Source organism: Sinocyclocheilus anshuiensis, unplaced genomic scaffold (genome assembly GCF_001515605.1).
Source record: "Sinocyclocheilus anshuiensis isolate Anshui unplaced genomic scaffold, SAMN03320099.WGS_v1.1 scaffold419, whole genome shotgun sequence".
Lineage (NCBI taxonomy): Eukaryota > Metazoa > Chordata > Actinopteri > Cypriniformes > Cyprinidae > Sinocyclocheilus > Sinocyclocheilus anshuiensis.
Window position 1 is genome coordinate 1,879,909 of NW_015548228.1, and position 24,157 is coordinate 1,904,065.

At 40.2% G+C, this 24,157-nt stretch overlaps 2 protein-coding genes and 1 pseudogene across 3 annotated transcripts in view; 1 reads left to right on the top strand and 2 right to left on the bottom strand.

Annotated features, from left to right (window-relative positions):
* Positions 1-1,659: 1,659 nt before the first annotated feature.
* On the bottom strand, positions 1,660-6,324 carry LOC107654460 (uncharacterized; annotated as a pseudogene).
* An 885-nt stretch (positions 6,325-7,209) lies between these two features.
* Positions 7,210-14,058, top strand: LOC107654470 (transmembrane protein 98-like). Its single transcript, XM_016441539.1, has 7 exons — positions 7,210-7,345; positions 11,884-12,087; positions 12,212-12,343; positions 12,450-12,483; positions 13,193-13,308; positions 13,385-13,444; positions 13,532-14,058. The coding sequence occupies exons 2-7, from the start codon at positions 11,957-11,959 to the stop codon at positions 13,719-13,721; spliced, it is 663 nt and encodes a 220-aa protein (XP_016297025.1). The 5' UTR covers positions 7,210-7,345; positions 11,884-11,956; the 3' UTR covers positions 13,722-14,058.
* Positions 14,059-15,384: 1,326 nt separating this feature from the next.
* LOC107654532 (supervillin-like) overlaps positions 15,385-24,157 on the bottom strand; it is a 40,820-nt gene continuing 32,047 nt past the window's right edge. For both annotated transcript variants that reach the window (XM_016441641.1, XM_016441639.1), the window contains 19 exons: positions 24,066-24,134; positions 23,654-23,728; positions 22,845-23,035; positions 22,620-22,774; positions 22,361-22,462; positions 21,983-22,119; positions 20,878-21,025; positions 20,631-20,776; positions 20,330-20,505; positions 19,790-19,940; positions 19,297-19,603; positions 18,424-18,633; positions 18,131-18,338; positions 17,891-18,024; positions 17,625-17,780; positions 17,305-17,433; positions 17,111-17,223; positions 16,865-17,020; positions 15,385-15,896 (listed from right to left, as the gene is read on the bottom strand). In XM_016441641.1, coding sequence (XP_016297127.1) covers positions 15,810-15,896; positions 16,865-17,020; positions 17,111-17,223; positions 17,305-17,433; positions 17,625-17,780; positions 17,891-18,024; positions 18,131-18,338; positions 18,424-18,633; positions 19,297-19,603; positions 19,790-19,940; positions 20,330-20,505; positions 20,631-20,776; positions 20,878-21,025; positions 21,983-22,119; positions 22,361-22,462; positions 22,620-22,774; positions 22,845-23,035; positions 23,654-23,728; positions 24,066-24,134 — 2,850 coding nt within the window. In that variant the 3' untranslated portion in view covers positions 15,385-15,809. The remainder of the gene's footprint in view (positions 15,897-16,864; positions 17,021-17,110; positions 17,224-17,304; positions 17,434-17,624; positions 17,781-17,890; positions 18,025-18,130; positions 18,339-18,423; positions 18,634-19,296; positions 19,604-19,789; positions 19,941-20,329; positions 20,506-20,630; positions 20,777-20,877; positions 21,026-21,982; positions 22,120-22,360; positions 22,463-22,619; positions 22,775-22,844; positions 23,036-23,653; positions 23,729-24,065; positions 24,135-24,157) is intronic.

Here is a 24,157-nt window from a genome sequence, read left to right on the forward strand (position 1 = left end):
ATGGCACCAAGTCTGGCTTGACAGACATGGGCCCATGTCCAATGGCAGGTAAGGGACCGCCCCTTCACCAAGCGCATAAAGTCCCAGCACGCACTACCTTTCCTCAGTGAGCATATTCGCTTCTCGTGCAGCAAGCGGGGCAAACTTGGTGGATCTCTCCACTCGATGTTTCAGAGAACTGGGGTTACGAACAGTAACCTATTGTTCTCTTTCATCATCTTGTGTTCGAGATCCACCTATGGGAGATATGGACAACTCCCCGATTGCCCAATACACTCACAGCGAGGCCCTGTAAGCCAGAGGACGGTCACCTGAAAAGGCGGTACTTGACACGTCACCAAGTATCAGACCCCCCAAAAAGTGGGAACACAATAGCCACCATAACAAATGACGTGGTAACATGCATACAAAACCTGACACAGACCTCATGCTGAAGGAGTATATTATAGATGTACATATATATAAATATATAATTTATGTCAGGGGAGGGTACAGATGACCTGCTTAATGACATGAATAAGCCGAGCTGAACAACCCAGGCTTAAAAGGTGTAGAGAGTCTAAGAGCACAAGGCTATGAAGAACCCACACCTAAAACAGAATGAGCTACAGAATGAGTCTGGGTAACATCAAGCCAGTAGTATCTGACAAATGTATGTGGTGAGGCCCAACTTGTGGCACAAAAGTCTTGCAAGGAAACCCCTTTAAATAGGGCCCAGGAGGCCGCAATGGCCCTAGTGGTATGTGCTCTGAGGCTCCCTGGAGGCCGCACTCCCTTAGATTCATAAGCCAAGGAGATGGCTTCCACAAGCCAATGAGAGAGGCGTTGCTTAGAAATGGGATTCCCCATGTTCAGGGGGGCCCAAGAAATGAAGAGCTGGTCACTTCTTTTGAAAGGGCTGGTCCTGTCTATGTACACCCGCAGGGCACGAACAGGACACAAAGCATTCAGCCTCTGATCCTCCGCAGAGGAAAATGGAGGAGGGTGAAAAGCGGAAAGCTCAAGCACCTCACAAGTGAAAGCTGGAAAGCATTTAGGCATAAAGGCCGGATTAGGCCTGAGAAAGACCTTTTCTCCACTGAGAGAGAATTTAGTGCACGAGGGATGAACAGAGAGAGCGTGCAAATCACTGACACGTTTGGCGGAACCCAAGGCCAGGAGTAGAGCTGTCTTGAAAGACAGAAGCTTAAGGGAGATATCTCCCAGGGGCTCAAAAGGCTGTTGAAACAAGGCCTCCGGCACCATGGAGAGGTCCCATTCTGGAACTACCCTTTTAGTGACTGGAAGGGAACGGCGGGCACCCTTCATAAATCTACGAATAAGGGGATGTTGCCCCACCGTGGTGCCATCAAACCCAACGTGACATGCAGCGATAGCCGCTAAGTAGGGCTGTGCGATTAATCGAAATCGCGATTTGAGACGTTGCGATTTCCTAATCGCAAAGTAAGTAAATCTTAATAGTGGAGAAGGATTTCCCATCATCGATAAGGTCTTGCAAAAACCCCAAAATGCCAGCGACTGAGCACTGATATGATATCAGCTGACGCCCCTCACACCACTCCTCAAACACACGCCACTTACAGTCGTAAAGGGAGCGTGTAGAAGAGGCTCTAGCATTCTGAATAGTAGCAACAACACGTGGGGGGAGACCCAATGTGTTTAAGTTTGCCTTCTCACGGGCCATGCCCAGAGGGCCACCCTGTCCGGGTGAGGATGGTAGATTTCCCCGTTCGCTTTGGACAGGAGGTCTGTGCGTAATGGGAGGGGCCACGGCTGGACATACAGAAGAGGGATTATCTCTGCCAGCCATGGAGATTTGGGCCATTTGGGTGCTATCAAAATCAGAGTCAGGCTCTGATCTTTCACCCTGGCCAGAGTAGGAGTTATTAGGCAGAGTGGAGGAAATGCGTAGAGCAGCACCTTGGGCCATGTTTGGGCCAGTGCATCCACACTGAGGGGGGGCATCCTTGCCCCGTAGGGAGAAGTACATAGGACAGTGGCCATTTTTGCGCGAGGCGAAGAGATCGACGCCCACCTGACCGAACCTCTTCCACAACAGACCCACTCTCTGAGGGTGGAGGTGCCATTCTCCGTAGAGTGGGTTCCCCCTCGACAAAAGGTCTGCACCCCTGTTCAGAATGCCCGGGACATGGGTCGCCCGTAACGACAAAAAGTGCCGCCTGCTCCATACTAACAGCTTGTGAGCTAGAGCATGAAGCTTTGAGGAACACATCCCACCTTGGCGGTTGATATAAGCCACGGCTGTGGTGTTGTCGCAACGCACAAGCACATGATGTCCCTGCTTTAGAGCCTTCCAAACAGTAAGGAGCTCCAAATAATTAATGTGGGCTGAGTGGAGTGTGCTCGGCCACACACTGTTCTGCCCTCCTGCGTGGCTCCCCATCCTGTTAAGGACGCGTCTGTCGTTACCACTTTCCGCAACTTGATGGCCCCGAGGGGGGTCCCCTGAGTGTATAACTCTGACAGAGCGGCAGAGATCGCGTAATGGGCTGAGATGAAGAGATAAAACCCACTTCATGAACGCCCTCATTCTCAGAAGGCCCAAAGGCAGGAGGAGGGGGCTCAGCACACATCCTTGGGGGGCCCCAGTGTTCAGTGTGATGGTGCTGGATGTGTTGCTGCCGACCCGAACTGCCTGAGGTCTTCCAGATGTTCTCTGTTATTAACGAATTCATGTGATTCGTTTTATTTTTTTGATTTTTTTGTGTTTTGGGTAACACTAGGGCTGAAGCCTTTATTGAACCTGTGAGAGATGAGTGAAGGGAGCTGTGTGGTGACACTGCTTGTGCACTTTTTCTCACCATGTTCCCCTCTGGAACGGGGAAACACACACTGGCCAACACGGGGATCAGTGCAGGCTGAGACAACTCTGAATGGGAACCCACTGGCAGGGGGGGCTGGCCCCGCTGACAGATAATCTCCGCTTTTTGAATGGAGGAATAAGAGGGGCAGAACTGGAGTCCAGAGTGCTGGCCGCCCGTGAACTTGGACTCAAAGGCACCCGTGGCCGTGCATCAGGCCGGCCACTTGCGTTTCGGGACAGAAGGAGTGGGGTTTTGGGTTTTTTTGGCCACGGCCACGGCGAAAGACTTTCTGCCCCAGGGTTTAGCAGGTGGAGGCTCACTCCGCTGCACCGGTGGCTTATAATGCCTGCATGCATTATGAGGATGGCGTCCCGTAGCAGGGGGGTTAGGAGGCCGTGCAGAGGGTGTTTGGCGCAACGCAGGCTTCCTAGGAAGACAAAGCCTTGTCCTCCTTTTTCTTGTCGTCACAGCGCTGCTGCATTAGCACGACGGCAGGACAGAAGAGAGCCTGGCCAGGCTCAACCGGCGCTCCAGCGATGCGCCGCTTTTCGCTGTCAGGGAGACCGGAAAGATTGAGCCACAGCGCGCACTCTCCGATCACCGAGAGAGACATAGAGCGCCTGCATGCTTGCACAGCCTGACGGGCATTACGGAGAACGAGATCAATCACCATGACCATCTCCTTCCAGAGATCGAGTGATGGCACCCCTTTCTCTAGTTGTTGTCCCATGTCGACCAGGAGTTCAGCCTGGTAAGCGGAAAGCAGGGAGGAGACATTTGAGGGCTCTTACCGTCAAAGCCGAGACTTTATAAGAGTCCTGATGAATGGACGCGGAGAAACGATCCATTTTGGCGGGTAAAACGGGCCTGGGTGGAGCGAGCAGCCCGCCTTGAGAGGGGTTGAGGTGTCTGGTGATAGAGGGCTCAATGGTGGGGGGGTCACCCATACCGAGATTTGCCATGTCCTTCACCTCAAGACCTGCAAGACCGTGTTTAAGATCGAGCAAATCTCCCCAGCAGTGCTTCATATGCTTAGCACATGCCGAGAGGATGGGAAGAAGTTGCTTCCTAGGGCCGGGTTTTTCCTAGTTTTCCGTCGTACACGTCCCTTTCCTGGTCCGACGTATTCTGAGGCGCCGGCCATTCTGTTTTGAGGCGAGCGGCTGCTCGCTCACAAAACTCAAGGAGGACCGACTGCGGCAGAGCGGCGGGAGCCTGAGTGGCTACGGATGACGGGATGGCCTCCTCGTCATCCGAGCCGTCGAGAAGTCCCGCATTGTCTTCATCCCCGGAGCCGGGCAGCCCGTCAATGAAATGAGGATCAGAAGACAAAATATCCTCAAAAGGGGACGGCTCACATTGATCGGCCCAGCTCAGAGAGGCCGCACCGCAGGAGGCCCCCGGGAGTGCGTCGATGTCGCCTTTTTCCCCCATCCGAGTCAGAGAATCCCAGGTCGATGCTCTGCATAGCGGCCACCCTAAGCCTCCGCTTCTTGTGGAGTGCCAAGCAGTGGCTACAGCTCACCGGGAAATCAATGGCTTCCTGAGCGTGCTTAAGACCCGTGCAAACCATGCAAAAGGGATGGGGATCCCTAGCGGCGATGAGGGCGCCGCACGCGGCCTGGCAGACCCGCGACTGGTTATGCACGGGGGTAGCTGGATTTGATTTCGAAAGAGCCATGAGATCGGACAGTGGATGGAGTAAGAAAAAGGCGAGGTAAGAGGCGAGCAGCCTAGCAATAAAATGCGAGCGTGGGCAGCTTGCAGAATAAAACAGCTAACCTGGCAAAATGACAGAAACGTCTGGCAGAGGCTGATGCAAGATGTGTCCTCCTGTAGACAATAGTGAACGTCAAATACCAACAAGCTGTGAGAAATTCCAGATGTTGCAAGAAGCAAATGTCAACTGAGGTAAGGTAGCGCGTACAGGAGCTTTTAGGCACTCAGTTAAGGGGCGGTCCCTTACCTGCCATTGGGCACGCGCTCCTGTCTGTCAAGCCAGACTTGGTGCAATTGGATGCTTCTGCAGAGGTCAGGCACGGATGCCCTTCCCATGGGTGGATCTCGAACACGAGATGATGAAAGAGAACGTCAGTTTACAACGTGTTTTTGTAGCATTGAGCAATGTAGCCAATCACAGACATATCTGTTGATTTATTGAACATGTATGATTGGTCATTCACTTCAGGTTTCAGAATTCCCTCACTGCTCAAACTTTTTTTAGAGTTCTGCACGCTCTTGATTTCTTCTCATAATAACTATTCACTAGTTTGCACGTACATATAATAACATTTAGCAAATAGTAAGCATATTTGGCATGCTGTCTTGAAGGAGGGCTCTGAGCTCGGAATATAGCCCGAACCCAGAGAAATACCCCTAGCAATACTTTTAATGTTTGTTTCTAATATTACAATATTTTCAATTGCTAATGTCTTTAGGTTATCATGTAAATATGCAGCTTGCTGATGAGTGGATGAAAATAAAATATAGAACCTGTTGAAGTGCTAACTTTAATGTTTATGGTTGCAAAGAGTGTAGCTTCTAGCGCTGTCTAAAGATATAAATATAGATTGGCCTTTATATGCGTGTGAAATGACACTCCTCTCCCAGCTTACTTGGACCTTGCTTAAAACCCACTTCATGAACGCCCTCATTCTCAGAAGGCCCAAAGGCAGGACATGGATAGCTGAAGCCATAAGACCCTGTAGTCTGAGACATGTGCGATACTGTACCCTCGCTCCTTCCCTGAATTGCGAGAGGCAATTCATGAAAGAGAGAATGCGCTCTTGCGACAAGCGCGCGCATCGTAATGGAATTCAGCTCCAGACCCAGAAATATCACATTCTGGCCTGGAGTGAATTTGCTCTTGCCCACATTCACTCTGAAACCGAGCGCTGTGACATGAGCGAGCACACGGGCAGTGTTTTGCATCACTTTCTCTCTTGAATCGACTATAATCAGTCAAGCGTCTATATATGACGGGGATCCTGAGCTCCGCTATTCTCAGTGGGGCCAGACCTGCCTCCCCGCACAGGCTGAAAGTCCGAGGGCTGAGAGCCATCCCAAAGGGAAGGACTGTGAATTCATAGCACACGCCTTGGTAGGCGAAACGAAGGAATTTCCTGTGCGGAGGATAAATGCTTTTGTGGAAGAAAGCATCTTTCAGATCGATCGATGTGCACCAGTCGTTCTGATTTATTGAACGTAAGAGACACCCGTGTGTTAACATTCTGAAATTGTATTTCCTCAAATGTTTGTTCAACACTCTGAGATCCAGGATCGGACGGAGAGAACCGTCTTTCTTTGGAACTAGGAAATATCGCGAGTACAACCCCTGACTCCTTAAGTGTGGAGGTACCACTCGAATCGCCCCCTTCTTGAGTCTTTCAGAATGTGAGCAGAGCTCTCTTCCGTATGAGAAGAGAGAACTCCGTTGGAACGCGGGGGTGTTGTGGCAAACTGAAGTCTGTACCCCCTCGTTATTGTGTGAATCACCCATTTAGGAGCTTACACAGCCCGCCAAGCTGTTACATGATTCGCTAAAGTCCCCACACAGACCGGAGAACTGCTTAGAGCTGCTAGTTCGGCCGGTCTGCTCATTTGTGGTACAATGGCACCATCTCGTAGACAACGTAGGGGCGACGTGGGGTTGCAGAGAGATGTTAGTCAAGTCAAGTCAAGTCTGCTTTATTGTCAATTCTTCCACATGTACAGCACATACACACAGAGATGATTTCTTCTCATAATAACTATTCACTAGTTTGCACGTACATATAATAACATTTAGCAAATAGTAAGCATATTTGGCATGCTGTCTTGAAGGAGGGCTCTGAGCTCGGAATATAGCCCGAACCCAGAGAAATACCCCTAGCAATACTTTTAATGTTTGTTTCTAATATTACAATATTTTCAATTGCTAATGTCTTTAGGTTATCATGTAAATATGCAGCTTGCTGATGAGTGGATGAAAATAAAATATAGAACCTGTTGAAGTGCTAACTTTAATGTTTATGGTTGCAAAGAGTGTAGCTTCTAGCGCTGTCTAAAGATATAAATATAGATTGGCCTTTATATGCGTGTGAAATGACACTCCTCTCCCAGCTTACTTGGACCTTGCTCGTTAAAGAACTAGTTTAAATTCACAGCTTCTGTTGTACATTTAAAATGTACTTTTACATAGCAAATAACGAGAATGTGCATTTTAAATAAAAGTTATGTTAAGTAAATTCCTTCGTTGTCACTGTCTCACACATTCTTGGGTTAAAACCCTTCTTGCGAACTTGCTAAACCGCTGCGCAATATCGAAGAAACCGCATGGGCTTCGCAACACAAGGCTGGTGAAAGACTTCTGGAGGTTAGAAGATGATCGCTGACGTCTGTGGATGTGAGAGCGCGCGTCTGGCAAGAGCGAAGTTCACGGCGCGCTCCCGAGCTGGAGATCTCCGTGCCGTCTCCGCCTGTCCACCCTAAACGCGCTTTGTTTCGTGGGACAAACGCCATACAATGGAAAGGATCTATAGGTAAGATCGTAAACTACAACTATAATTGCCAATGATGTTTTAATTGACCAATGATACTTAAAGTGATCATGTATCAAAAAATGATTGGTGTTGCATGAAAAATGAGAGGTGAGTCAAAAGTCTTTTCAAACAGTGACAGAATATTCATATAAACGTTTTCTTTTGTTTGAATTTAATGAAATTAAAATTCAGCTAAACCTTATGTTCGGTCTGTAAGACCACACTGATTTATTTGGAATAATGCTTTCTTTGTTTCAGTGTAGCTCCAGTATGTGAATATAGTCCCAAAGTCGTTATTCATGTGTTGCTGCATCCATTATGCCATAAACATCAAATCCTTTAGACTTTCTGGAGTAAAATAAAGGATAGTAATGTGTTTAGGCTAATAACTGAGAATTGCAGCTCACACCATTCTGTGTCTTGGCAATGCTTTAGTAACACTTTACCTTTAAAACTTCAACTAAGAAATCTTTAACATATAATTCAGAAACAGATCACATTGGGGTCCACACTTCTGAAATTACAAAATGCTTCTATTTTCACCTGCTTTTCTAATTTGGTGCAAGTTTAATTAGAAATTATAATGTCAACAAAATGTGTGTGTAAACTTCATCATCACCCATAATTTGAGAAAATTATATAACTCAATACAAATTGAATGATTTAAAAAATATATTCAACTATATAATACAATTGTTTGAGCAAATAATTCAGATTCACTTACTTTTTAGTGACCTAAAATCTGAATTAATTATTTTTTATAACATAACATTTTAAAATCCTAAAACTTTTTGTTTACTACAGGATTAAATGAAAACCAGCACTCTTAAGAAAACTGGTTCTAAACAGTACCAGAAAAGGGTTCTTCGGCTTGCAACAATAGCAGAACCCTTTTTAGTGCTAAATAGAACCTTTTTTATAGGGTTCCATATAGAACCATGATTTGAAAGTACTATATAGGACCTTATTGGTGTCAATTAGGTACTTTTTTTTAATGGCGTGAAATTGTAGCAAAAATCACAGTGTTCTAACAACAGTTATTAGCAGAATACATTAATAAATGACAATGGACATTGAACATAAATAAATTCTTAAAGAAATAAAATAAAATAGAACATAAAATAATGTATTGAAGACCAAGCTCCAGTGAAATATCTTCACAATCCTCTATGATACCTCTAAGTTAATAATTATCTGTATTTTGGTGGGATTGAATGGCAGTTTCTCTCTGCGGATGATGAGGTTGTAGGATGTGACAGCATCTGAAAAGCACAATTGAGTTTAGATATACAGTTTGTCTCCTTTCATTTGTTTATGTGAAAACAGTTGTTTATGAAGGCCAAAAGTAGTATGTGAGCACTTCACAATGTTAAAAGGAAAAAGTAATATAAAGTCAAGGGATAGCTGGGTATGTTTATGCATAAACCCTAGTAATAAAAAATATCTAACAAAATGGACCAAAAATTCAATATTTTTGTTACTTAGTGAAGAAGAGCAGAGTATCCTTAACTGAACAGAGCTGGTCACACTTACACATTCTCTTAAACTAAAAAGAGAAAAGACATAGGAAACCAATTAGCATTTGAAAGTTATAATTTATAGACATTTTAAGAAAGAAATAATTTACCTCTTGAGAGTGTGTTGGCAGTCTGTGTAGTTGGATTTTCTGAACTCCAGAAAATCAGTAATGAGGAGCTTTGTCAGTTACAGATTCAAAAAAACAAAAGGGCGGGAAAAAATACCTCTAACCTCTAACACAAAGAACCATCGCAGTCTGGAGCCCTGCTTTGTCAGTTACAGATTTGAAAAACAAAAGGGCGGGAATAAAGAACCCTAAACTCTAACACAAAGAACCATTTCAGCATGAAAGTTTCTTCAGAATGCTATGGTTCTAAATAAAACAATTATTGCATGTAAAGAACCATCTTTTTTTAGAGTGTGGGTCTCACATTTTTGCACACCACTATGTATGTATGTATATACAGCGGGTAAAATAAGTATTGAACACGTCACCATTTTTCCCAGTAAATATATTTCTAAAGGTGTTGTTGACATGAAATTTGCACCAGATAAAACAAAACCAATAAGTTCAGAAATTAAGTTATGTGTAATAAAATGGAATGACACAGGGAAAAAGTATTGAACTACTGAAATGTATTTAATACATTGTATAAAAGCCTTTGTTGGTAATGACAGCTTTAAGACAGCCCCTGTAAGGAGAAACTAGTCGCATGTATTGCTCAGGTGTGATTTTGGCCCATTCTTCCACAGAGTCTTCAAATTCTGAAGGTTCTGTGGGCCTCTTCTATGAACTCCGATCTGTAGTTCTTTCTATAGATTTTCTATTGGATTCAAGTCAGGTGATTGGCTGGGCCATTCTAGCAGCGTTATTTTCTTTTTCTGAAAGCAATTGAGAGTTTCCTTGGCTGTGTGTTTGGGATCATTGTCCACCCATGTTTCATCTTCATCATCCTGGTACTGTAAATGTTGGGACTGAACCAGCTAATATTAATTTCCACTGACAAGGGGCAGGATTGCTTTTTAGTCACTGATAGATTTCAGCTGGTGTCTTGGCTTTCCGTGCCTTTTTGCACCTCCCTTTCTTCATGTGTTCAATACTTTTTCCCGGAGTCATTCCATTTTATTACACATAACTTAATTTCTGAACTTATTAGTTTTGTTTTCTTTGTATGAATGGATTACTTGGATTGTTACCGACATCTAGTGAAAATTTCAAGTCAACAGCACCTTTAGAAATATATTTACTGAGAAAAATGGTGACGCGTCCAATCACCATAACATCCATCATAACATCCATAATTGATATAACGAAACAACAGATTGTGCTCACACTAATGTATATTGGCTCAAAAAACATCAAAATTTATATATGCCTATATCTTTTAATTTTAGAAACTGATGCTTTTTATGCTGAAAGTTCAAAATGAAATATTCAGTCTTGCCCTGATTTAACTAAAATGGCAAGGCAACCAGACTATACGCATACAGCAGTTTATTGATTGATTGATTGATTGATTGATTGATTGATTGACAGTCAAACAGCAGATGATTTGGGCTTTGTTGCAACTGAGTATTTCAGGTTTATAGATCATTTTAGGCTCACTTCTCAGTGCTGTTATTGCCTGGTGGTTAAAAGGTTTAATTTAACAATGATATGTCTTTATATTTAATCTGATTGGCTGCACAATGGCTATCAAACTAAAGTCTGTGTATCTATAACTAAAGACTAGTTTCTGTATCAAGCCAATGTGTCAAAATGCAAAGGCTTAGTTTTTTCTCTTACATTGTGTAAAATTTGTGATAACATAACTGTTTTAGTGTCCCCAAAATGCATTGTGTTTGTCAATCAGTGTCTCTGAATGCCAGGGTGAATTTGAATTAGTGCCTATGGGGAGTGCACAGTATGATACGACCAGGGGAGTTCAAATTAATCCGATTAGGGAATTACAGCATTCCAAAACACAATTTCACAATCATCTCATCGAAATACTACTTCTCATATGTCGTAACAGCTGTGCATGTTCAATAAGCATTCAGTCACTAAACAGACAAAATATTGTTGGGATTAATGAAAAATAATGTTTTCATTGGTGTAGTTGTTAAATTTACATGAAAGACTGTGGTGGAAATCAAAGCTATAACTTCATGATACTCAAGGCTTTTCATGCTCAAATTGAAATAGTCAGTCCTCTGGTTTTGACTTGAAGGGCAAAGCAAACACACCATACACATACAGTACAGCAATAATGACAGTGATAACACATGGTGTCACATATATATACTGTGAGCAGGTTAATGACCGACTGATCAAAGTTCTGATGGGTGTTACCCTTACAAACACACAATTACATACACAGGTACACAAAACACTCCTACATTCATTTTTGTAATTTCTATACTCCTAAAAACAACATTTTGGCTCTTAGACTGCTATAAGTATAAAAGAGGCCCTGGAAAGAAAGGATGAAAGGACCGTCTGAATGAAGCTTTACATGTTCAATTAAAAATAGTCTAGATAAGAGTGGAATGATCAAGATAAGCATATAAATCAAGCTGTTATCTCTGTATTTAGTGAAGCATAAGGAGAGCAAATTGGAGGAAATGTTTTCAACAAGTCATTATTTACTCAAAATGTCACAATAATACTGAAATGTAATTATGCTCCTTTTTCTTTGCTATTTTGGGCAAACATAAAACTAAGCCTGTACAAGGCTTAAATTGCTTTGGTGCAACTAGACAAAACGGAAAAAATACAAGTGATAGAACATAGTGTTTCACATAAATATATTACTAATAAGATAGATGATAGATAGATAGGTTAGACCAGGCACGTGCACAGGTAGGGCTCAACCTGTGCAGAACACATGCCCTTTTTGCCCTTACACTCTGCGGGGGGGGGGCACTTTTTCAGTTTCAGCACATGCCCCTCAAAAGGTCTGTGCACTGCCCTGGGTTAGACCATTTATAAAGGTAATTGATATTGATATAACATGGAAGTTTCATCTTTATTTGCTCAGAATCGTCTAGCTTTTGCAAACTCCAGCCAAACAACTTTCTGACAATCCTCCTCGTCGTTCTTCATCTGTAACCATGGAGACGGTGGTGATCGTGGCCATAGGTGTACTCGCCACCATCTTCTTGGCATCATTTCTGGCGCTGGTGGTTGTGTGCCGTCATCGTTACTGCCACCCTCCGGACTTCCTGCACCAGTTTGATTCCAAGTATGTACTTGAGTGTATAAGTCATGACCTCATTCCCACGCTGAGGAGTAAACGGGGGTCACCATTTTGCATTCCAACATTTCATTCATTCTTTCTGTACCTCCTGTTTTTCTCTGTATTTCAGACCTACAGTGGATCTGATCGGAGCGATGGAGACTCAGAGTGAACCGTCAGAGCTGGAGCTGGATGATGTTGTCATCACTAATCCTCACATTGAGGCCATGCTGGAGAGCGAAGACTGGATCGAAGATGCCTCGTATGCCTTCTCACCTCGTTCATCCTCACAACCATAGTATTTTATTAATAATAATATTCTAGGTTTGACACTTTATTGATATCTGATATCTCGCTCTTTCCCTCAGTGGTCTTGTGTCTCACTGCATTGCGATTCTGAAGGTAGACTTTTGTGCACAAATTTAGCATTTTCAAGACCAAATACATAATATAATATAATATAATAATATTTAGAGACATGCATAATAATTACACTACTGTTCAAAAGTTTAGGATCGGTAAGATTATTTTAATGTTTTTGAAAGAAATCTCTTATGCTCACTAAGGCTGCATTTATTTAATCAAAAAATGTAGTAAAAAAAAATAGTAATAACACTGTGAAATTATTGTAATTCACAATATCGGTTTTCTATTTGAATACGTTTTAAAGTGTAATTTATCCCTGTGATGCAAAGCTGAAATTTCAGTATCATTACTCAAGTCTTCAGTGTCACATGATCCTTCACAAATCATTCTAATATGCTGATTTGCTGCTCAAGAAATAGTTATTATTATTATTATTATCGTCATAAGTGTTAAAAATGTTGTTCTGCTTATTATTTTTTGGAAATGGTGGTATGTTTTTTTTCAGGATTCTTTGATAAACAGAAAGTAAAAAAAAAGAGAATTTCTTTGAAATAACATTTTTTTGAAACATTATAGATATCTTTACTCTCACTTTTAATCAATTTAATGCATCATTGCTGAATGAAAGTTTTAAACTTTTTTTATTACTCTTACAGACCACAAACTTTTGAACAGTTGTTTAAGTATAACAGCACACAGCATTTTTGCTTTGGTTTAATGAGATGATTGTCCTGGTTCTGTACAGATATGCCACACTCTCACTGAAAAGCTTGTTGCGATGACAATGGGCTCTGGAGCAAAGGTCAAAGCACCTGCCAGCCTCAATGACATCATCACCGTGGCCAAACGCATCAGCCCGAGGTAAACAGTTTGAGAAGTTGATACGACACATCTGAGAGTGTGGGTTCTGATGCTGAGCTGCTTTGTGCCATCACAGGGTGGATGACGTGGTTCGATCTATGTACCCTCCACTGGACCCCATTCTTCTGGACGCCAGGTAACTTCTTATGCTGGCAGGGACTATTGCATGTTTACGTTTCAGCAAGGAAGTGCATTGACTTTACCAACTTGTTTTTTGGACCAGGGCCACAGCATTACTATTGTCGGTCAGTCACTTGGTACTGGTGACACGAAACGCCTGTCACATGTCTGGCAGCCTGGACTGGATCGACCAATCACTGCATGCGGCCGAGGATCACATGGTCGTGTTGAGAGAGGCGGCTTTAGCATCTGAACCAGAGAGAAGTTTGCCAGAGAGAGAGCAGTCGATCTGAGTCACTCAGACATACTGTATGTACAGTACACACATTATTCAAGAACATGTGCATGAATGCACCTGTAAAGAATATGATATTTAGTGGACAATACCTCAGCACATCCATGATATGACTTTCAAACTCACTCTTTCACTGTATCTCATATTTATCTCTGTTACATTCAAGTTTAATTGCTAGTCATACTGTCTTGATATTTCCTCATGATGGATTTATATGTAGATGCTAGAGCCAAAAATGTCTTGAGACAATCAAAAAGAAGAATGTATAAACCAAGTCCAAAAATTCTAATTGGTATTGTTAAGTGTGTTAACTAAACTGGGGTGCGTTTCCCAAAAGCAACAATGGTCGCAAGTTCCGTCGTTACCAATTGATTTCAATGGAACTAACTACCATAGTTAGCTAACGATGCTTTTGGGAAACGCACCCCAGTTCAATAGTTAGTTTGTGATCATACTGTCTGATATTTCCTCATGCTGGATTTATATGTAGATACTAATGCCAAAAAGAGACAATCGAACGGAAAAAAAATTGGTTTCGCTAAATAGTGTATAAAACAAACAAGGTCTATATTTTCTACTTTGTCTCTTATATTTGAGACTACATAGTGCATTGTTTTAATAAAATACAATTGTTCATACATTATTGACATTTTCATTATTAGCCTTAAGATTTATATTACATTTTAAGATCTTTTTGCTTTTATTTCTCTCCCTAAAAATACACAAAAAAAATTCAGATGCAGAAATGATGTGTTATTTCCTTTTTTCCAGTTCAGTCTTCTTTGCAGATCAGTTTGTATATAGTCAAGTCACAAATTGATATGACATGTTAAGTTGATAAAGCACTTTCATATTAGTATTTTTCTCTTAATTTTTCGCTCTCATGATGTGTACACTAATGTTCAAAGGTTTGGGGTCAGTAATATATTTTTTTTTACATTTTTGAGTCTCTTATGCTCACCAAGGCTGCATGTATTTGATCAAAACCACTGTAAAAGCAGTAATTATGTGAAATATTACCATTGATTTGAGGGTTTTTAATTTAAAATGCAACTTTTTTAAGATTACTTAATGAATGAAAAGTTCAACAGCATTTATTTGAAATAGAAATCTTTTGTAACATTATAAATGTCTTGACTGTCACTTTTGATCCATTTAATGCATCCTGAATAAACATTAATTTCTTAAATAAAAATCGTACTAACCCCAAACTTTTGAACAGTTAACTAGCTGGTTGTGAACAGTTTGCAGCAAGTAAAACTCACTCGCATTCTTTTGTCCATCTGCTATCTAGACATGGCCTGTAATTTTTCACCAGATTCACATGAAGTCTAAATCCACACTAATTCCTTCCCTCAACCCCCACTACACTTCACACTTTCAGCAGCCACACACACACACACACACACACACATTCAGGACTCTGTAATTTCATGTATTGACTTCAGTTATCAGTCATATACTATTCAGTTTCAATGCTAAGAATATATTGCAACATTCAGTTGTTGATTATGAGTGTTTCCTCTTTTCATTTCCTCTTGGAGCAATCTTGTTACTGACATTCCTTGTTTGTTCCTCTATTTGTTCTTTGATTCTTGTACTGTTTATGAATTTGAGATTTTTAAAGGTGAATAAAAGTTTCACGGTGAAAAGATGTCATGATATTTTTATTTTAAAATAAACATTACTAAATTCATCTGTAAGTTCAGTAAAACAATCAGACCTCTCACACGTGCTGCTTTGTGTAGAGAGAGGAGGCAGACAGCGCGAGATGAAGAAAGAGGGAGGAGAAACAGCTGCAATGGAGGAAGGGGAGGAAGAAAAGAAAAACATGACAGCTATTTCTCAAAGTCAGAGTAAACAGCTTTGGGTAGAAAGCTTTGGCCAAAATGAGCGCTGGACATCAGGCATTAAAAAAAGCAGCAGACTGAAAGGAAGCAGACCGAAAGGACACACACTCACACTCACTGTTTAGCACACTCCCAGTTAGACTGTACACATGAGTGCTATCAAGAACATGTCATCTTACAAACACATCTTTTAAAATGTTGCTTCTGTTGAGCGTAGGTCACAGTGCTGCTGACACTCAGTAAAGCCCTTTACTTTTCTTCAGGTCCATTTTTTGTAAATCTGATAGACAGTTGTAGTCATTCCATGTCATTCCCAAAGCAACCTAAAACAAAAAGCAGGGAAGTTACTTAAACCTCACCTGCTATATCTTTATTATTATTTTATTAATATCCTGTTGGACTTGACAGTTTAGTTGATATTACTTGATATTGATTGGCTGACACGGAAATACTTTTTTTCAGTCTGCATGGAAAACAAGTTGTATTTATAAGATATTCAGAGTTATGTTCAAGGGACTTAGTAGTCAACTACACATCCACATATTTTCCTTTTTTCCCCAAGTTATACTACCGTTCAAATGTTTGGGGTCAGTAAGTTTATTTTTAATAAATTCATACTTTTACTCCGCATGAATGCATTAAATACATGTAATAGTAAAGACATTTATAATATTATAAAATGCCAAATAAATGTGTAAAGTTTTTATTCATCAACGAACATGAAGCAAAAGTAACCTGGTCTCCAGACAAATATTAAGCAGCACAACTGTTTTCAACACTGATGATAATAAGAAATGTTTCATGAGCAGCAAATCAGCATATCAGAATGATTTCTGAAGGATCATGTGACACTGAAGACTGGAGTAATGATGCTGAAAATTCAGCTTTGATCACAGAAATAAATTACATTTTGATATATCGTCAAATAGAAAACAACTATTTTAATCTGTAATAATATTTTTACAGCATCACAGTTTTTCTGTATTTTTGATTAAATAAATGCACCCTTGGTGAGCATAAGACCCCAAACTTTTAAACGATAGTTTGCGTCAGTGAAATAATTAATTAAATATCTTAATTATTTAAATCAATGTAAGATAAAACAGCCCTTAAACAGCATGTTCAAACAAATTCAACTGTAATTTGTTGCTTTACATGTCAGTAGAGTCTAATACAATTTACAACAGTGTAAAAATAACTGATGACAATAAAAAGCTGCTATTCAGATCATTTTGAAGCTCGTCTTGTGAGTCAACCGTACAATAATCTACATCATGTTTTAGTGTTAAACCTTGAAATCATGCTGAGACAGGTAGTTCTCCAGATGTAAAGGATCCACTCCGTCAGGTAAAGGTCTCTTCAGCAGATCCTTAAGGAGGAACTGGGTCGTATTAAGAGCAGCTAGAGCATCCTGCACCAAAGTCAGCTTTTTACGCACCATGCAGTCCTGGAAAAATATTTAAATGAGATTTCAGTGTAAATCATATTCCTCTGTACATGCACATGTATATGATGATGATGATGTGTCCTTACTCACCTGTACTTCCTGTGTCAGTCTCATCTCCCATGAAGGGAATATATTAGTAAAGGTGAGAGGCTCTGCCCCTTCTTCAATAAGATATACCATGGGAGGCCGTCTAGGATTCCTCTCTGAACACAAAACACCAACAATAACTTCCAAATCAGAAACAGAAGGCTGTGCTTTTCTAATATCCATTTGCCCAGACTCACCTTTGCAGTACTGTAAAGCAGTCTCCATGGCGCACTTCTTCTCTTTGTCCCAGTGGGGGCGCTGTGAGACTGAAGATTCACAACTTTGCCATAAATACACCTCCAGATAGTTATCCAGCAGGAACAGTGCTGCCAAGAGAATGGTACATCATAGCAGTGTGAGAGAAAAATAGTGCATATTATATTAAGATTTATCTCATTTTAAACGTTTGTCTATCAACTTCCTTAAGTACGAAACACATCGCTTTAAGTGTAGTGTTAAAGACTTTTTATCTGCACTTGTGCTTCTGTGTAAAGTATGTGAACTTGCTTACTCTCACCTGGATGTGGCACAGCATATAACTTATCCTGGAGGAAGGGCATTGCTGTAATGACACCTTTCACGTGGGAGGGGCTAATAAGCTCCACCCCTTTGAAAGTTCCTGATTGGGCACTCAGGTGATAAAGGCGGGGGGTAAAATTAAATTTACCAGGATCTAGAAGGAATGAAATTAATCTCTTGTGAAAAAATGGTTGCAAATGTTCATTGCATGACAAAAAGTAACAGGCTCATGTGGGATTTATCAAAGTTTGTTATACATCACACCTTGTAGCATGCAGTCATATGACTTCCTGTCTTGTGGTCCAATAGCATTCCAGAAATCTGCAGGCTCTTTCTCTTCCTCCACTTCCTGGACATTCATAAAGCTGCCAGTTCTCAGACTCAGCTCAGGTGGGCACCTAATCATCACATTAACCACATGTAATCAAGCACAATCTGGCAACGTGCATCTTTTATTATGTTTTATGAGTTTACATGATACAAAATTGTAAAGGTGTTGCTCACATTTGTGTGAGGCATTGGACGGTCTGCTTGGCCACCTGACGTGCTTTGCTGTGGGCTTTGCAGCCATGCCACAGGTAGATCGCCCCCTGCTGGCTGTTCAACAAGATCAGTGAGCCACGAGACCTCAGACTGGAGCAGGAGCACTGTACCTCCAACAGTCTGCCCTCCACTGGGACGTCACCCCTCACACAGAACAGATGCCAGCCTCCTGAAACACATACCAAACATATGACGTCAGATGTATTGAGTGGACCCATAGTAGTGGAGAGGATTAGATATTTCAATGACCAGACCTGTGTCTCTGCTTTGTTGTTGTCTATAAATGACCATTCCTCCCTGGAACAACTGCAGAAAACAGGGCGGCTCCTCCCCTTCTGTTACAAACACCTGAGAACTACACTGATTGGTCAGTGCTGATGACAGGCCCCGCCCACTGACATTGGAGTGCCACCCCTTCCAGATGAAAAGAGCAGATCGTTCCTGACCTATTGCCATTTGATCTCCTGTGAAATAGTAAAAGAAATTACTGACACAAATAGAAGATTGTTTATATACATTTACACAGAATAACTTAAACAACTATTACAAAAATATTTCAATTTTCAAATTTTTCAATTTTCAAAAATGTTAATGTAAGTTCTACAGTATATATACACAGTATAGAGACAGATACAGCGAATTAATTTATTATGTTTTAAAGGTTTAACAAACAAATATAAACACAACAGTATCATTCATAATATTTTATTACTTTAAAATTGTAATATTATTAAATAATATATAATATATTATTTTATACTATATAATATACAGCCAAATACGGTTCATTTTTGTTACTTTGTTAATTTCGTTGTTGATTTTAACCAATAAAGTTTACATTTATTTTTCTAGAAGTGAGTTTTGCACCTTTTCCTCAAGCAATATTATTCTTATTATTCTAAATTATTATTATTATACTTTTATTCTTAAAAAAAAATAAAGAGAGTAGTCTAAATTAACTATTTTCAGAATTATTTCTAAATTAATTCATTATTTTAAAGTTTTAACAAACAAATTAATAAATAAATAATATTCCCCTTGATTATATTTACACCTGGTTCAGAATCGCTGCCATAACACAATTAAGGCCATTCAGTTTAAAAGGTCTTACCCACACATGAACTCACCTAAGGCTGTGAGGCTGTACGTCCAGCATACAGCATATGTGCTGCCCTCATTGAACTGTCCCAAGCTCTCTGGGGAAACCTCACACTCCTCACCCTCTGAAATAAGCCACATTTTCACTGCAAGGGTGCATAACTCCGCCTGCCGGCCATCACTCAGAGTGACCGAGTCCCGTCCCCTTCGTACATCCACACCATCCAGAACAATCTGAGACACCCCTGAGAGACAGACTCCGCCGAAGAGAGCTCTGGCATCACATGACCACTGCTCAGCCGACACTGGCTGGGGAGATGACTTGAGTGAGGGGGTCTGGAGAAAAGACACAAGACATTACTGAGCTAGAAAGAGAGAATATGAAATTACTTCAAAGTGAAAACCAGTCACCAGAGGAGAGTAAGAATATAAAAACAATGTTGAGGATGACGGAATCCATAAGCATGAAAGAAAAACATATGACATGTTGTTATCATAACTTGTGTATATCAGTCTCCTCACCTTCACCTCCTCTTGCACGGATGGAGCAATGTTATTTTTGTTCACATTTGTCTGTTCAAATGAGTTTGTAAACTTCTCTTTGAACAGTATCGTCTCGTTTTGGTCAAACACACGGCCAAAAAGTGCCCAGTCTGGCCGTCCAATACCCTGCCTGAACATAGAAATTAGTACATTTGTTTGTGATAACAAGTAATAGGTTAAGCAATAGGTTATTCCACTGACTGCTTTCATCTTTTTCATTCAGTAGTACAAAAAATATATATAATAGCATTATTTTAATATAATTTTTTAAATATATTTTACATTATTTATACATTTGCATGTATATAAACATATGGAGTTCATGCAGCTCAAGTGCTGCTGTAATTTTAAAAAAGGGACAAACCATATACGGAGACATTCTGAAATTCATGCTAATGTTTCAAATGGTTATACTGATAATATGATTTGTAATATAAACATTTTATTAATTTAAAAGAATACAAAACAGAAGTATTTTCACTAGTGGACTTTTAGACCCCACTGAATATATGAAAATACTTGTGAATATGGGCACTGCCACCAGAGGGATCCAGAGGGTTGGTCCTGCAGTTGCTGTAGTCATACGCTCCGTCCCAAACCTGCTGAGCCAGCTGAAGGGCCAGTTTCCTCTCACTGGGGCCCACATCTGTACCGTGCCACAAATAGAGCTCGCTGCCGAAGTCAAACAGCAGAGTCTGGAATGGAAAAAGTACTGTCATTACATTTCACGAAACACCTTAAATGCGGTTTCATCATGTATAATTATAAGCTGCATATAAAGTACATGTCATTCTTTAATAGTATGGAGTGAGATCAGGACCTGAGAGGAGTTCAGAAGACTGAGGTCCGGTACGACAGCCCAGCCCTGCTCATGAGGACTGAGTCTGACCCCCTGCAGCCTATAAATACAGTTTGACTCTGATATGGCTCTCTCATAGTGCTCATCATCATCAGCACTGTCTGGACCTGCAGAGAAAAACACACACACGCAAACATACAAATGTCATTTGAGCAGTTTTGAGAAACAAAAGTGTTTATGATAGGAAATGTTCTGTTATGTCTCTTGCCTTTATACTGGGTCTGTCCCCCGAGAAGTTTCCAGAACTCTGCTGCCTGCAGGCTGTCTGTATTGACACCTTCATCCAGGTGAATAACACCTGTTGCCTGACAACCCAGATCCCTCTGGGTCACAATCACCGAGGCCATTTCAGACGCCTGGAACAAACCATTAGTCAACATCCAGGAGCTAAAGCCCATTCTTCAAAATCCCACTCACAAAAAAAGACAACAATAATACTACATGTTTAGAAATGCAAGATCTTAATTAAATTAAATGTAGTATTTTAGATTTACCTGAGCTTAATAATAATTTAATTACATATTATTATTTTATTTATTACATTTATTTCAATAAAATACAATTTATCAATAAATAAAAACACTTCCTTAGTATTTTATATCTTATTGTACACCCAATAACATACTGCTTACGGTAGAAAAATTACTGTAATGGCTTAAACAGGAATCTATGGAAGCCCATTTATGCCACTAAATAGAAAATAAAAAAGGTAATTGCAGGTTTTTTTGTTTTGTGTTTTTGCAATGGCAAGTTTACATCTCACGATTCTGACTTTTTTCTCAGCATTGTGAGATAAAAACTCAGAATTCATATTTTTTTCTCTCAAATGCAAGTTTGTATCTCGCAATTCTGACATTTTTTTTCGCAATTGTGAGATATAAACCGAATTATAAAGGCCAATTCTGAGGGGAAAAAAACTGATATGTTCTCAGAATTGCGAGTTTATATCTCGTAATTCTGAGAAAAAAGTCCGAATCGCGAGATGTAAACTCGCCATTGCGAGAAAAAAGTCAGAATTGTGAGATATAAAGTCGCAATTACCTATTTCTCACAATTCCGATTTTTTTCTCAGAATTTAGAATTTTCTTTAGAATTTAGAGTTTAAATCTTGCAATTCTAAGTTTTTTCTTGCAATACTGACTTTATAACTTGCAGTTGCGAGTTTATATCTTACAATTAAGAGAAAAAAATCAGAATTGCAAGATGTAAACTTGCAATTGGGAGAAAAAGTCAGAATTGTGAGATAAAAAAGGTCACAATTAGCCTACATTTTTATTCAGTGGCAGAAACGGAGTGTGTGTGAACTGATGTACCTTTTCTCTCTCAATGGTGTTGGAGAGTTTTCCAGTCCAGAGGAAGCAGTGTGAGGGTGTGACCAGCAGAAAGCAGTCGCCACTGTTAAGAGAGCGTGATACCGGCTCCACCAACCGCACCTGCACCTGCCTCCACCCTGGATGAACAGAAACATGCACAGACAACATTACCTACATTACTCTCGCATGAAACTCTGAGGATCTTATGGAATTTCCAAGTATGAAAACCTGAGAAATCAAGTGTGCTTCCTTGCCTAATACAAACAATGAAATTTTACAATTCAGTTTTGGGTCAGTACGATTTTTTTAATCAATACTTTATTGAGCAGAAATGCATTAAAGAAGAACATTTAATGAATATTAGATACACCATCATACCTTTAACCTGGATGAGCATAAGTTTGTTGTATGGCACTGTGGGTCTGCTCCCTTTTCCAGAGGAAGAGACATCAGCTGGGGTGCAGTTAGAATTTTTCATAGCTTGAGTAATAAAGTGATAAAAAAAAAGAAATATGTTTAATGCTGTTAACACATTAGATTAATCATGACAAAATAGTTTAATCAGCTAAACCTAAAAATTTGTCAGTGCCTTGACTAATTCAGGAAGATAAAACGGTTACACATTTTCATTGTAAACCTGTATTATTCTCCATTTCGCTGTTTTCTTCAGACTGCATGAAATCCTGCTGGATATCTTCTCGAGCAGCAAGAGCACGTAATGGATTCCTCGAACCCTGGGTCCTGCGGGACGGTCGAACTGAGCGCCTGTGCTCGGCTACAGCTGAGCTCAAACTAAACACAAACAAAGCGTTAACCTGTATCCTCTAACACACTGAGAAATCCCTCACAGACATGCATGTACATTGGTGTGTTGGTCTGACAGAGAGTGCTCAGGTCCGGCTCTGTGTCTCCTCCAGAGGTCGGACACGCTGGTAGTGCAGAGGGTTCAGAGGTCATCTCAGCACCAAACATCTGACTCTCTTGGACTTCACTGGCACAAACGGATTGTGTTTCTGTAAAGAGTTTGGAAGAGTCTTCCTCCTCACAGCTTGCCTAAAATAACAGACAAACTGAATTAGCTGATATTCTAATATACTTTTTAATATCCATTATTATACTTAAATGTTTGAATAGACTACCGTTCAAAAGTTGGGATTGGTAAATTTTTTTAATGTTTTGCAAAGAAGTCTCCTATGCTCAGCAAGGCTGCATTTATTTGAACAAATATACAATAAAATGTTATAAAATATTATAATTTAAAATAATAGTTTTCTATTTAAGTATATATTTTAACATTTAATTTATTCCTTTAATAGCAAAGCAAAATTTTCAGCATCATTACTCCAGTCTTCAGCGTCACATGATTCTTCAGAAATCATTATAATATGCTGATTTTCTGCTCAAGAAACATTTTTTTTTATTATTATCAATGTTTAAAACATTTTTGTAGGAAAGTGATTTTTTTTTCAGGATTATTTGATTAATAGAAAGTTCAGAAGAAGAACAGTAGGAATTCTAGAAATATAATTTTTTTGTATCAATGTAGAAGTCTTTATTTTCACTTTTGACCAATTTAATGCATCCTTGCTGAATAAAAGTATTAATTTCTTTCTTTTTAATCTTACTGACCCCAAACTTTTTAACAGTATTGTCTATGTATCTTAAAAATACCTTGACTCTCCCTGTCACATGTGGTTGGGTTTGAATGGTTGTGCAAACCTCCTGAGCTTCATAAGAAAGACTCCTCTAGAGAGGCAAAAAGAAAGAAGAAGAGTATAATAATAGCAATTGTCTAGGTCTGCCGGTCGAAGCTAAATCAAATCAATGACATACCATTATTGACAGTTAAATGTTGAAAATGTTTTGCTCAAATATCCTGTGGAACTTAATATGGCAGCCAAAACAAAAACACACACACACATTCACAATACAATATACAGTAAAACAGACGCACCAATGTTGTGTTGAAAAGCACAGGCGTAGAGCAATAGCAGTTTATGAACACATTCATTACATTCACAGTCATATTATGAAAATTCACACCAACTGTTTAATGTGGACAAAAAATGAAAGAAATTCTCACCTCATTGAAAAACATCACATATTGAGGTGTGGAGCTTGAACGAGAGTATACAGAGGAAAACACAGGCTCCTGAGAGGAGAGGAGAGGAGAGG

What these genes read in the sequence shown, in the direction of transcription:
- LOC107654470 (XM_016441539.1), top strand. Translation starts at nt 11,957, where the DNA reads ATGGAGACGGTGGTGATCGTGGCCATAGGTGTACTCGCCACCATCTTC. An exon ending in CTGCACCAGTTTGATTCCAA is followed by an intron (nt 12,088 to 12,211) that starts GTATGTACTTGA and finishes TCTGTATTTCAG; the next exon opens with ACCTACAGTGGATCTGATCG. An exon ending in GCCAAACGCATCAGCCCGAG is followed by an intron (nt 13,309 to 13,384) that starts GTAAACAGTTTG and finishes GTGCCATCACAG; the next exon opens with GGTGGATGACGTGGTTCGAT.